This window comes from Pelophylax lessonae, assembly GCF_965119305.1.
Source record: "Pelophylax lessonae genome assembly, chromosome: 2".
Classification (NCBI taxonomy): domain Eukaryota; kingdom Metazoa; phylum Chordata; class Amphibia; order Anura; family Ranidae; genus Pelophylax; species Pelophylax lessonae.
Window position 1 is genome coordinate 395,218,638 of NC_138769.1, and position 14,770 is coordinate 395,233,407.

At 45.0% G+C, this 14,770-nt stretch overlaps 1 protein-coding gene across 1 annotated transcript in view; it reads right to left on the reverse strand.

Annotated features, from left to right (window-relative positions):
- The window catches only part of LIG3 (DNA ligase 3), a 57,340-nt gene that overhangs the window by 18,879 nt on the left and 23,691 nt on the right, over positions 1 to 14,770 (reverse strand). The window contains exons 4-8 of the mRNA XM_082246255.1: positions 7,306 to 7,497; positions 6,975 to 7,126; positions 6,693 to 6,859; positions 4,257 to 4,334; positions 1,445 to 1,601 (exon numbers count right to left, since the gene is read on the reverse strand). Coding sequence (XP_082102381.1) covers positions 1,445 to 1,601; positions 4,257 to 4,334; positions 6,693 to 6,859; positions 6,975 to 7,126; positions 7,306 to 7,497 — 746 coding nt within the window. The remainder of the gene's footprint in view (positions 1 to 1,444; positions 1,602 to 4,256; positions 4,335 to 6,692; positions 6,860 to 6,974; positions 7,127 to 7,305; positions 7,498 to 14,770) is intronic.

Consider the following 14,770-nt stretch of genomic DNA (forward strand, 5'->3'; position numbering starts at 1 on the left):
GATTGCACATCTATAACTTTTTAACAAAAAGAAGAGACTGGCTAGTCACAAATGGTCATTTGTGACTAGCCAGTGCTTGGTTACTGCGTGGAAGGTGCTTTTATTAGGGCAAGGCATTAAAGCAGAGTTCCGGCCTCGGACATGATTCTTTAATAAAAATACCCCCGGGACAGTCAGGGCTAGTACATTCCATAATGGATAGCCTCTGAACTGTCCCAGGTCACACTTGCCTTGACTGGACATGGACGTAGTGTATAGAAACACACAGAAAACAAAACGGCGGCCCTGCGCTGCAGCACGAGGCTTACAGGGACCCAGGAGGGAGACCAGGCCTTAAAGACCCATCCAGGCAGAACAGGGGGCCCTGGCAGGAGCCCCCACCAGGTATAAACCCCCCCTCCACTCAATCAATCGTCCGGTCGCGCACCCCCCCCATTGCCAGTTAGTGCCTTGTTCCCATCCCAGGAAAGTGGCAAGACCACTGAAAACAGCCCCAGCGTGGAGGGGGAAGGATGAGAGAATTGGCAAGGGGGGGTTGCCTGCGGGAAGGGGGGAACCCAGGGGTCCGATCGTCCCAAGGAGGGGCCATGTCCACTCCAAAACCCTCCAAGGGGAGAGGGGGGACAGCTACTCATCATACCAGGAACCAGGTGGGCACCACTTCAGACAAAATCCCTCTACTTCCAAATGGGGGGGCTGTCAGGCAGGAGGAACGCTGCGACTCAGGCCGAGACCCAGTCGTATGTGACCTCACGAGGCGTTTAACTCGGAGGCCAGCCCCCGTCCATTGGGGCTATGTCGCGGCCAACCTAGAGCGGAGCTGAGGTCTGCGTGCGCTAGCTGGGGTGGGGTGACCACTAGATCTAGATTATCCAGCCCGTCGCCCAGTCCGGCAGTTAATTGTAGATCTCACTGGAAAAAATCCAGAAAGAAAAATAAAAAAAAAATGTTCCATCTAAAAACTTTTTGCTAGGACCAAAGATCCCAGCAAGGCAACACGTCCTTACTCCTGACTAGGCAGAAAAAAGACTGAGTGGCTATAGAAGAGACACGCAGAGACAGAGAGAGACACGCAGAGACAGAGAGAGACACACAGAGAGAGAGAGACAGAGAGAGACACACAGAGACAGAGAGAGACACACAGAGACACAGAGAGAGAGAGTGAGAGTATATCCCCCCTGGGACTGCCCATGGGTGTAGCCAGAATTATTTTCTGCCTAGTGTCCTACTCCTGTAGGTGGCAGTATAACCCAATTGTTATGAATATGAGGAGCTGTGTCCGTCAATGAACGAAAAAGAAATACTGTTATTCCTTGTTAAGCCTGTAAATTTGCAAACCATGCTGGAATACAAACAAACAATGCAACTTTAAATTAATACAACTGTAAGTCAATATTGGAAATACAGGCACCCATTTATGGAGTACAGGTTTGTACTTGCATACCAACATAGGCTGAACAGGAGTCATAAGCGTAGCCTTTACGCTTAGTGTGCGTTTCATGCCTGGTGCCTGCTGGTTTTGTAGTACACGTTCCACCACATCTCCCAAATTGCGAGAAGCTTTGAATGCATCATATGCATTAGGATCAAGAGCATCAAGTCTAGAAAAAGAAGAGAAATTACAGAATTAGATCCATATTTTCCATATTTTGTGCAAGGGAGGGTTACAACTCCTGTTAGATTTTTTGTTTTTGTTTCACAATCATTGCAGAGATTTCCCTTCACTTCTTGTCCCATAGCCAAACAGAAAGTGAGAGGAAATCCCTGCAAATTGAGGGAATTCTTTGGGGACTCCAGGTCACCAGAACTAGTGTCCCCATTGGAAGAATTGCCCTCTATTACTTTGCTGGGGATAACCCAAAATTTGTGATTTTTTTTAACTTCACTTTTAATAATGGAAAGCAGACAAAGAGGGTGAATTTTCCTAACCAGGGCACAGACAACAATGAAAAAAATGTTTTGCCATTAGTTATGTTAACCTAAGCAGCTACCATTCAGCAAAAAAATGCACAACTCCGGATTAAAAGGAAGGAGTATTCACTGCTACTTATTCTCCCCTGGTACTGTACAGTTCTAATACTATAAATCAAAATGACATCTGGAATGAAAGAAAAGCTTGCCGTGTATGCACAGAAGGAGTAGGCCTACATGGTGGACTTTTAAGAAGAGGCTGTGTTGAAACAAGCAGGCCACACAGCAGACATCTCAGGAGTAGGGACAGATAAATATGGGGCTTGTTAGAAGGGCCAGGGGAAGACATTGGGTCCCACTAAGGGTACCTGCACTAAAATAGCCATGTTCCCTTCACCTGCCCTAACGTCATGGATGGCTTTATTGAATCTACTAACCAAATGTGTATATCTTTACACAATACAGAAGTTAGCAAAAAGCTTAGGTTCAAATCTGATCCAGAAATAAAGGTGGTAAACCACAATTGTTCTAATGTGGGAGAGTTTTGAAATCTACTGCGCAACATGTATATTTAAAAGCTGGGGTTTAATATTTCTGAACATATGATGATCGCAAAGACAGACAGTCAGAACTTCCCACTAACATTTTTTTTTTTAAATATAGGAGCCATTGTACTTTAAAGTGGAAGGAAAGCCCAATAAATTCCCCCCTGCAGTCATTAAAGTAAGCAAAATTCAGCCTTATGTCTCAAAATTAAAAAAAATAAAAATCCCAGTTTTTCTACCTTTAGAAGAGAGCAGCCAGTGGGCGTGGTTACTGAAGTCCAGGAAGTGACACTGTTCCTGTGTAGCCAGTGGGCAAATACAGGATGGGAGGAGCTGATCATAGGTCCCTGATCAGTGCTCACTCATCAAAAAGGATGCATTGTGCATCTTCATTCATGAAAAAATGAAGAAAAAAAAAACATTCACACAGGATGGCTGGGAGGTCAAGTGCACATATACAGCATAGTTGTGCAGGGCTTTGAATCAAGACTACCCCAGGAGAAGGGAGCTGAACACAGGGGGAACGATCAGTGTAGCTGGAAGTGCTCTGGGGTCTCAGCTCAGAATGATCACTATACATTAACGCCACATGATTCCACCGTGTAGTGTGAATGCAATGCATGACAAGTGGAAAACCCCACGATTTTGCTTCATAGTGTAACGCATGACAAGCAGAGAACTCCACATGATTCTGCTTGTCATGTGCAACACGAAGGCTGCAGTATAATTGCAGTGGAATCCTCCTTGCAGTGTGTATGTCATGTGTTGGTGTATACATTACAGTATGTCTCATGTGGTGGTGTATACATTGCAGTGTGTGTGTGTGTGTGTCATGTGCTGGTGTATACATTGCAGTGTGTGTGTGTCATGTGCTGGTGTATACATTGCAGTGTGTGTGTGTGTGTGTCATGTGCTGGTATACATTGCAGTGTGTGTGTGTGTGTGTGTCTCATGTGCTGGTGTATACATGGCAGTGTGTGTGTGTGTGTGTGTGTGTGTGTCATGTGCTGGTGTATACATTGCAGTGTGTGTGTGTGTGTGTGTGTGTGTGTCATGTGCTGGTATACATTGCAGTGTGTGTGTGTGTGTCATGTGCTGGTGTATACATTGCAGTGTGTGTGTGTGTGTGTCATGTGCTGGTATACATTGCAGTGTGTGCGTGTGTCTCATGTGCTGGTGTATACATTGCAGTGTCTGTGTGTGTGTCATGTGCTGGTGTATACATCGCAGTGTGTGTGTGTGTGTGTGTGTGTGTGTCATGTGCTGGTGTATACATTGCGTGTGCCATGTGTCTCACATGCTGGTGTATACATTGAAGGTCTGTGTATGTGTCAGTTGTGTGCTGGTGTAAGCCAAAATAATGCTTGGAAGAGAGGAGCTGCTGCATAGTCTGCAGAAGGCTGGGAGGGATAGGGTCTATGCTGGGCAGGACAGGGGCGGGTTTACTTAAAACTAGGCTGGATTTCTCAAACAGAGGCCAAAAACTTTTTCAGGAAGTGCCTGAGCTGCCAAATTCAGCTCAGCAGGCAAATTGTTGTTGGTTAAGATCAGGAAGCAGCTAATTGTGTAGCTTAGTAAGTCCAATCCGAGCCAATCAGCTAGCCTGAAAATGAAAAATATCAGGTATAATTTACCATACTAATCATTGGCAAATTTTACATTTTGACTGGAATTCCACTTTAAAAAAAATATGTAAAAATACACTTATTGTATAAAAAAACCCCTAAGTTTATGTAGCACACACACCATATACATATATAAGCACATATAAATATATAAGCACATATAAATATCACTTACACGTGTTTAGCGCCTGCATTCATTTTCAAATCGTGCTTGATTAGCCGAATGATGCACTTCAGATCATTACTAGTACATCTGCAAGAAAAAAAAAAAAAAGTCACAAGTAAAACCTTTTGGAATGTTTTTTGCGTTTGTGTTCATTACACATCCGTCCATTTAGTTACTTGCTCTGAATGCTTTTCTAAAAGCAAAGCACAGCACTCCCACTTAAAGCAATATTTTCATTTGCCTAACACAGATTTTGCAAACTTTTTTTTCTAAAAATTGTAAAACTCTTTACAGCCTTTGTTTCTCTTTAAAGTTTAGAATTTATTATTTTATTGCAAAATTAAAGACGGCCATCCAGAAATTAATCTAAGAAGGTTCAAAAGAAGGTGATTTTAATGTAAACAATGTGAGAAACTTGAGAGGTAGAGCCAGAAAGTGCTGTGAATTCTCCCACCTACCCTCCAGCCAAAAGTTAGACTGAAATGTATCCTCTCCCCCTCCCCCCACAAAAAAAAAAAAAAAAAAAAGGGGGTAATATTGGGAATTTTTTAACTTACCGAAAAACCCATTTCTCTGATGTTCATTGACGGACACAGCTCCCGTCATTCTTGACCATTGTGTTATACTGCCCCTACAGAAGTAGGACACTAGGCAGAAAAAAAAAAAAAACTTCTAGCTACACCCATGGGCAGTCCCAGGGGGGTCTACTCCCATCTCCCTGCTATAGTCACTCAGTTTTGTTACAAGCAGTGTCAGGAGAATTATAACTCCACAGAGGGGTGGGTGCTGTGTCCATCAATGAACATCAGAGAAATGGATTTTACGGCAAGTCAAAACCTGCGTCACTGACGCTTGATGGCGGAAGGCCCAGGAGGCACTAAGCGCCCTAGTAGAGTGCGCCTTGACAGGGAAAGGAGGAACCTGACCCCTGATGGAATAGGCCTGAACCACCGTCTGTCTGACCCATCTGAAAGTAGAAGTTTTACGGGATGCTGAAGTTCATGCTCATTTATTTACTGTGCACAGGTTCAAATGGACAAGTCAAAGTCAATGGACTTTGCTTACTGTTAAATCCTAAGTCTATGCTCACTAACTAGGGCAAAAAATACACTTGTTAAGCGCACACAAGAAACTGGCATAAAATTATATGATATATTAACCACTTGCAGACTGCCCCCTGCATATATACTGCGGTAGGCTGGCTCGACTGCCTGAATTGCCGTACCTGTACGGCGAACCGCGGGAGTGCTCCTGGGGGCGAGTGTGCGCCGCCGCCAGCACGCTCCCGCCTCCACTAGGCAGCAGGGATGCCGATCCATGGGACCGGTGGCCACAATTGCTGATGGGCACCCTGATTGCTCCCCGTTGAGAACACCGGTCAGCTGTTGTAAACACAGCTGACTGTTCTCTTTGAAATCATCACAGAGCGCCTGTGATACTTCTATATAGGATCACAGGTCTCTATGATGATTTCACAAGTCAGAAAACACTCCTAGGCTCACAATTAACCCTTAGGTTAACCCTTTCCCTGCCAGTGTCATTATTACAGCAACAGTGCATATTTTTAGCACTGATTACTGTAGTAATGTCACTGGTCCCCCCCAAAAGTGTCAAAAATGTCAGTTAGCGGTCCGATCTGTCCGCCACAATGTCGCAGTCCTGCTAAAAATCGCAGGCTGTTGCAATAAATAATAAAAAATAAAAATGACAAAATCTTTCCCCTAGTTTGTAGACGTGATAACTTTTGCGCATACCAATCAAAATACGCTTATTGCGATTTTTTTTTTTACAAAAAATATGTAGCAGAATACAAATTGGCCTCAAAAGATGAAAAAAAATAGATTTTTACATTTTTTTTGGGAATGTTCTATAGCAGAAAGTGAAAAATATGTTTTTTTCCTCCAGAATTGTCGCTCTCGTTTAAGCACAATAAATAAAAAAAAGTCACACAGGTGATAAAATACCACCAAAAGCCCCCGTTCATACACGCGACGCTACTTCGCACCGCGACCTCCGAGGTCGCGGTGCGAGTAGCGCGCCGCGACCTTCGGAACGGCCGCCACGGACTTCATAATATTGAAGTCTATGGCGGTTGCCTCCGGGTCGCCCCAAAGAAGCTCCGGACCCTTTTTCTAAGTCGGAGCGACTTGTGTCGCTCCTATTAGAACGGGTCCGCAGCTTCCCTATGGAAGGCGACCTACGGCCTTAGTGTGAACGGGGGCAAAGAAAGCTATATTTGTGGGATAAAAAGGGACTTATTTTTTTTTTTGGTACAGCGCCGCACGTCCGCGCAATTGTTCATTAAAAGTAACCCAGTGCTGAATTGCAAAAAAAATGGCCCGGCCATTAAGGGGGCAAATCCTTCCGGCCCAGAACTGGTTAATACAAATGTTTGATGTCCCACACAAGCACTGAATTTGTCAGCTCAACACTCCACGATATTACCTGGATGCGATGTCCTCCAGTACTTTCTGCTGGTCTTCTTCTTTGGTCATTTTAGAAAGTTGGTTGAGCAGGTCATCTACTTCTTGAATGGTCAATAGACTCTTAGCAGCTGGTGGAAAGGTTTTACTTTCTTCAAAGAAAATCCGAACAGTCTCTGACACATCTCCCTAGTTACAAATACATTGTTGCTTTAAGCACAAATGATCAAAGCTTTAAAATGTTTATGCTAAAAAAAAAAACATGAAAAACAGTAATTTTCTTTAGCACATTTTCTTGCCTTACCTGCTCAAGGTCTCTAACCATTTCCTCGAGGTTGCAGTTAAATATACGACTGAAGAGCTTGACAATTTGTTTATCGTTAAGGTTGTACACACTTTTGATAACACCTGGTAGCAGCAGTTTTATGGTCAAGTATGTATCTCCATGGAAACCATCTATATAAAAGTGGAACATTTACATTCACAATTACCAGTTTACAATTATGGTCTACAATTAACTACATTACTACATTTGTAAATTATATTTGAAAATTATTTGATATAAATACTACAAGACTTGCAGTAAAATTTTTAAACAATCCTATTATACATTTAAGTGAAGTATCACAAAGTACCTCCGCTGGTTCCCTTTGTTAGGAAATCCTGAATGATCTGGGTCTTGGCATTATAACTTGGCTGCTCTGCAACCATGGCGCACACTTTGCGGAATTCACGAAGTAGGCAGTCCTTGTGTTTTGGATCACATTTTTCTGCAGAGAGATTTGACCCACTACTGGAACTGGATGCAGATGAGGGTTCAGGCTTTGCTGTTATGATTAGAAAGAGGTAACTATGGGTTCCCACACATGGGAGAACTACATTCAATTTTAGCAAAACAGTGGAGTCAGGTTTAGTTTACTCAACAGTACTTCACTGTTAAAGAAAAGTCACATTGCACATCAGTGTTTATACTGTTTCACATATAAATATTGTTTTATTAGGTGTAGCACTGCACGTAACCATTGCATACTTTGAGTTGTCAGTGTGGCAACATATAGCAGGTGTTCACAGCAGCAATATTTATAGGTTAGATCAGTGGCAGCTCTGAAACGGAGAGCCAACACAGAGGTACGGGCAGAGAGCTGTAGAAACACTGTACAGAAGACTGACATTGCACCGGTGATCCACTGATCCTGGGTACAATGCTGTTCAAGATCCTGGGGATAAAATTATAAATATATATAATATATATATATATATATATATATATATATATATATATATATATATATATATATATATATATATATATATACACACACATATACATATACATACACACACACACAGACATATACATATATTACACACACACACACGCGCAGTTTCTTTCCTCCAGACACATGTGCATTTATGATATTTTTTTACATTTATTTAAAAAAGGTGAACTCCTTTATTACCTGCTTCCCAACCAGCCTTCTACCTGCTAGGCCCACCAGACAGTGGAAGAACGATGTGTACCAGACCGCTACCATGAGATCGATGTGACCAATAACAGATCACATACAATTGTACACACTAGCAATTGTGTACTATTGTGCTGACCTCTGATTGGTCACTGTCATCACATGGTACAGGAAGGGCCAATCACAGCTCATCTGTACTTTGATTAGCTGTAGCCAATCAAAAAATAGTATACACTGAATGAATGGATTTCCTTCAGAAAAAATGGTTGCTTATTACTGCGATTACCACTGCTGTAAGCGATCAGCGTAAAAAAAAAACCCCAAAAAAAACAAAAACACTTGTTCTCTTTCGTTCACTGACGAACACAGCTTCATGTCTTTTAGACCATTGGGCTTATGCTTCTCTCTCTCCAAGAGTAGGACTAGGCGGAAACCTTTGTTACACCCCTTAGGCCAGGGGTGGCGAACAAGTTCGACAAAAGGAGCCAATATTTTAAACTGTGAGAGTCAGAGAGCCACACCACGCAGTGACCTGCCAAAACAGACAAACACACATAAATGTCCCCCATCAGAGACCCCCACACACATAAATGTCCCCCATCAGAGACCCCCACACACATAAATGTCCCCCATCAGAGACCCCTGCACAATAATGTCCTTATCAGAGACCCCCACACACATAAATGTCCCCCATCAGAGACCCCCACACACATAAATGTCCCCCATCAGAGACCCCTGCACAATAATGTCCTTATCAGAGACCCCCACACACATAAATGTCCCCCATCAGAGACCCCCCCCCTCCTCACCTGCTGCTGTTGATATGCGCAGGGGAAGATGTCAGCGGGCGGCTGTCTCGGCTGAGCTGAGCTCTCGTCAGTCACTCAGACACGTGACAGGCAGCTGAGGCGGGAGGGAGACACACGGGTCCCCACGCTCTCTGGCCCGTGCAGTGATGGGAGACGTGATGTCGCAGCCTGGGGGCGGGACTACGCGCTTGGAGATCTCTCCTCAGAGGTCCCGCAGCATCCAAACTTGGCAAAGACTACTAGAGCCACAGTATACCAAATAATAATAACCAAAGAGCCGCATTCAGTTTGGCCGGGAGCCGCATGCGGCTCGAGAGCCGCGTGTTCGCCACCCCTGCCTTAGGCAGTCCCAGAGAGTATACCATCACTTCCTGCTCTAGGACTTCAGTTTTTACAAGCAGTTTCAGAACATTACATAACAACCCAACAGAGGGGCAGGTGCTGTGTCAGTCAGTGAACCTCAGAAAAAAGGATTTTATGGTAAGACAAAATACAGTGTTTTCTTTCGTTCACTGACGGACACTGCTCCATGTCTTCTAGACCATTGGGAGGTCCCAAAGCAGTGTCAAAATGAAGGGTGGGAAAAACACAGCAATATGAAGAATTCCCAACAAGGGTAAACATAGCCAACCAGGTAAAAACAGGAGCTCAACCAGGAACAACTGGAGCTCACCACCAGGAAAAAAAATTACACCCGTAAGAAAAAAAACGGAAGTCTCTACAACCGCAGCCTGCAAAACTTTGCGGCCAAATGCCGCATCCGAAGATGCAAGTACATCCACCTTATAAAATTTTGTGTATGTGTGTACAGACAACTAAGTAGCAGCCTTGCACACCTAAAATACTGACGCCTGATGACAAAAGGCACTGAGCACCCTTGTAGAATGCGCCTTAACAGGGAAAGAAGGAACCTGACCCTTAATAGAATTTGAATTGGCTCAGTCACAGCCAGGTACACCCAAATCTCCCTGACCACATCCAAGGAATGCAAAGCAATTTCCTTAGGATGTTTTGGTTTAGGACATAAGGACTGAAAACACAATATCTTCATTTAAATTAAATCCCCCGAGACAACCTTAGGGACAAAGTGGTGTTGCGACCCTGTCAGGCGTTCCTTCCTATGATTTACCAGGAAAGGCGACCGGCAGGACAACGCAGCCAACTCCGACACCCTACGTGTGGAAGTAATAGCAACTAAAATGGACACCTTCTGCGACAGAGGGAGCAGAGGAAGTTCTCGAATATTTTCAAAGGGAGGCTTTTGAAGCACCAACAGTACCAAGCTGAGATCCCACGGGAGGCACCAGGGATCGCACCGGAGGAGCCAGATGGTGAATTCCCTGCACAAAAGTGTGAACCAAGGACTTTGCCACCAACGGCCTCTGGAAAAAATATAGCCAAAAGTGAAAATCTGGCTCTTGATGGCGCCCAGAGCCAAATCTTGATTTACACCCAGTTGTAGAAACTCCAACAGGCAAGACACAGAAAATGAATGGGGAGAAATCCCCCCCCCCCCCCGAGACTCACACCAAGTAATGTATGCCTTTCAAACTCTATGATAAACCTTCCAGGAAGTAGATTTCCTAGCTTTTAACAGTGTAGGAATCACCGACTCAAGACAGCCCCGTCCTTCAGCACCTGGCTTTCAACAGCCAAGCCGTTGAAGCCACGGACTAAAGGATGGAAGATTGGTCCCAGAGACTGAAGATCTTTCCTAAGAGGAAGTTTCCAAGAGACATCTGCTACCAGCCTTACAGGGCCTGTGAGGCCAGTCTAGTGCCACCAGAATGACTAGAATTCCTTCTACCTCGATTCTGCATAGCAGTCTCGACAGAAGTTGTATTGGAGGAAAGACGTAAATCAGACAATATTGACCCAAAGGGGCCACCAGGGCATCTCCAGCATTGGCCAGAGGATCCAGAGACCTTGACACGAACCCCTGTACCTTCCCGTTGAGATAAGTGTCCAACAGGTCCACATCGGGGGACCCCCCACCGAAGGCATAGTTGCTGAAACACCTCCGGGTGAAGAGGCCATTCTCCAAGATCCAACGTCTGGGAAGTGAGATAGTCTGCTTGCCAATTCTCTACCACCGGACTGTGCACAGCAGAGAGGGCCGGAACAAAGTTCTGCCCACCTCAAGATACCGGCAACTTCCCAGGCTGCCAGGGCACTCCTTGTGCCCCCTTGATGATTGACATATGCCACAGCCATAGCATTGTTCAATTGTATCCTCACAGGGCATCCCTGCAGACGGTCTATCGAGACAGACCAAGCCCGATCGTCTGATTCTCCAGGATGTTGATCGGCAGACTGGACTCCTCGAGTCCAAACACCTTGGGCCGAGTACACTCCCAAGACACCCCCCCCCCCTCCCCACCCGGGTATCCGTGGGGATTACAGTCCAATACAGGGGAAGAAAGATTTTCCCAGACGAAGCGCCGGGGAGCGGAGCCACCATAACAGGGATTCCCTCAAACCCCGACTCAACAGGATCAGATTGTCCACTGACAGCGGATCCTTGTTCAATTTGGACAGAATCTGCCTTTGCAGAGGTCTGGTATGGAACTGAGCAAACAGAACCACCTCGAAACCATGGAGGAAACCATCAGGCCCAGCACTTACATGCAAGTCCTGAGCAACGGCCAACGGTTGGACAACAGGAGCCGAACCGCATGCTGTAGATTCAGAAATTCACCTGAGAAGGGAAACACCCGGGCAGACACCGAGTCCAGCGTCAAGACCTAAGTGGTCCAGCTTGGTGGATGGAGTCCACGCCGATTTCTGAAAATTTAGTGGAGTTCGCATAGTAATGTCCAAGTCGGCTTCTAGAGCCGAGGAAGACTCTGCACGCAGCAACAGATCGTCCAGGTAACCCAGTACCGCGATCCCTTTCTGCTGTAGCAAGGCCAGAACTGGGGCCAAAACCTTTGTGAACACCCGAGGAGCTGAGGCTTTTGAATTGATCGTGCTCCTCGCCCACAGTAAAACGAAGAAAAAGCTGATGCCTTGGAATATGAAGGCAATCGTCCTTGAGATCGATCGAAGCCAGAAGATCCCCTTGATGAAGAAAGCTACTACCGTGCGGATGGACTAAATTTCTGAACCCGCACAAAGTGGTTCAGAGCCTAGAAGTTCAATATTGGACAAACCTTGCCTTCCTTCCTGGGATCTGTAAACAGATATGAATAAAAATCTTAAAACCTTCCAACTCTGGAACCAGCACAATGACTCCTTGTGCTAACAGGTCCTGCACTGCCCCGTAGAGGCCCTGTAGCTGATCGTGAGACGGGCACAAGTTGGAAGGAAAGAATCATGCCGGAGGCAAGGACCGAAACTCGATCTTGTAACCGAACCAACTCGTGGACCCATCTGCCCTGAATGAGCAAGGTCCACAGATCCAGAAAAAGGCGAAGACATCTCCCCCACCCCAGATGCAGGTGAGGGCGCCCCCCTTCAGGCTGGGGAAGGCTTGTCTGCGGAACCAGAAGTGCCCGATTTTGACTTATCATTCCAGGGTCTCTTGGAGACTCCCACAAAGTTACGGGTGGATCTCAAACCCTTTTCCTGCGATACAGACGGACAAAAGCGTGGCTTGTAAGCCAAGAAAGGACCATGTTTAGGACTAGGTTCCATGCCTCTAAATGCCTTGGATTGTCTACTTTCCAAAAAGGGTAATTTGGGGGTATTTGTACTGTGTCCTAGAGTTTTCGGTCCCCAAAAAAAAAGAATGCTCGATTTTCAGATATTTGCCATAGTTTGTGGACTCCAACTTCCAAGGGCTAAATATACACAGAGTTGGGTTATTTTCAACAAAGAAATGTAGCAGAATACATTTTCGCCTAAATTTATGAAGCAAGATTTATTTGCAAAATTTTATAACAGGGGGATTCTTTTTTAAAATGTTCAGTCTTCTTTCGCTTAGATTAGTAAAATATATAAAAACCCAGTGCTAATTAAATACCACCAAAAGAAATCTCTATTTCGGTGACAAAAAAAATGATGAGCACAGTGTTCCATGACCATGCAATTGTCAAAGTGTGACAGCGATGAAAGCTGAAAATTGGCCTGGGCAGGAAAGCTGCAAAAGTGTTCGGAATTGAAGCAGGTAATTCGGAAATTCATGTCCTAGGGAGCCACCCTGAAAGTCTCTAGTTCTGCTGTAATTAAGTATACATTAGTGAGTTAGCACTGGGAGGAAAAGTGAGAAGAAATCCAATATTAAGACCACGTTCACATTGGGCCAATTTGAAATGTTAAATCTCATACCAAATCAGAGCCTATTGCCGGCAATGGCACTGCCTGAATCGGTGCGACGTCGACTTTCTGGCACCGCACCGATCCCCAAAAGTAGTTTCTGCATTACTTTTGCCAACTTCGGGGGGCGATTTCAATAGACATCTGTGCAGGAACCCGCACAAATGTCTGTCAAATCACCCCTGAGACTGAAATGGCGGTTTGAAGTCATGCGAGTTCAGCTGACTGTTCTGTTTCAGGGACGAAACATTTCATTTGGACTTGAAACGGAGCCAAAGACGTGCAGGACTTTTTCTTACAGTGCGGACCACGGCTGCCCCGGGGGTGTGTGAACTGGCTCCATTGAGAGCCTGTCACATTCTCCTGTCATGCAAATTGGATGCGGATTTCGCATAAGTGTGAACCCAGCCTTAGAGTTGTCACTGCAAAAGGGAAAGCTCTCAGTAGGGACACCTGTTCCAGAAACAACTGCCATGTGTAGGGATTCCCCTTGCTATCGGGAGTTTTTCGTTTCACTTCTGGCTGTATCTCTGGGACAGTAAGTGAAAGAAAATATTCCCAGGTGGAAAAAGACAGAAAAAACCCTTACATAAGCCAAACAAAATGGTGCAGCATAATAATAAATACAATGTGTCCATTAATTAGGGCTTTAAATTAATATGTTCCCAAGTATCACCTTCCATACATACAACCTACCGTATGTGCAAATAGACGCTCACCTCCGTAAAGAATAAGTTCACCTTTTAACAAAAAAGAATAATGCACATTTATGAATAATTTTTTTGCTGCAGGAGCCTGCAAAGCATTGCACCAGCAATCAGCAGATTGCTGGTGCCATGCAGGTCTCCTGCAGACCTGTCAGTGTATGTGTGTGCTAGTACATTGTACATTCTGACAGGAATACTCCCACAGCACCATGGATGTTCACTGCAAACTACAAGCCAGTGTTTGGACAAAAAGAAGAACCTTGCAGAAAGTCTTCTGTGCTGACATCTGCACTCAGGAATTTGCATGTCAAATTCCTCGACCAATGATACAGCGCATGCACACGTAAATACACTTGATACTGTGAAATGGATATTTATATATATATATATATACACACACACACACACAAGTTATGGGAGCTCCCACTCTGAGTCATTTAACATTGGTGCCTATGTGAAATCTTAGTCAGCTTGACATGGCACTGCTCCCGAACCAAAAGTTAGAGGCCCCAAACTTGGGAAGCACGCTGAAGGGAACCCAGCAGCACTAGTAGAAATTTGGGACAGTTGCCACTTATGGCTCAACTGTACCGGTGCTCCAAAGTTGGCCGACTTTAGTGGCACTTTTCCCCAATAAACTCTATGGGACCCTGGTCAGTATTTTTTTTTTTTTTTGGACCACAACCAAAAGGTGCCAGCCACCTCAAATTTTCAGGGACTTGCCAAACCAACCAATTTTGCCATTAGACTCCATGGTTAAATGCTGGTGTCTTCCCGGTCACTGTCTGGTGACATGGAGCCCCGGAACGGGGGGAACCATGGGTGCCCAGCAATGAAAACTTGGGGCTTCAGTCTTTTGGG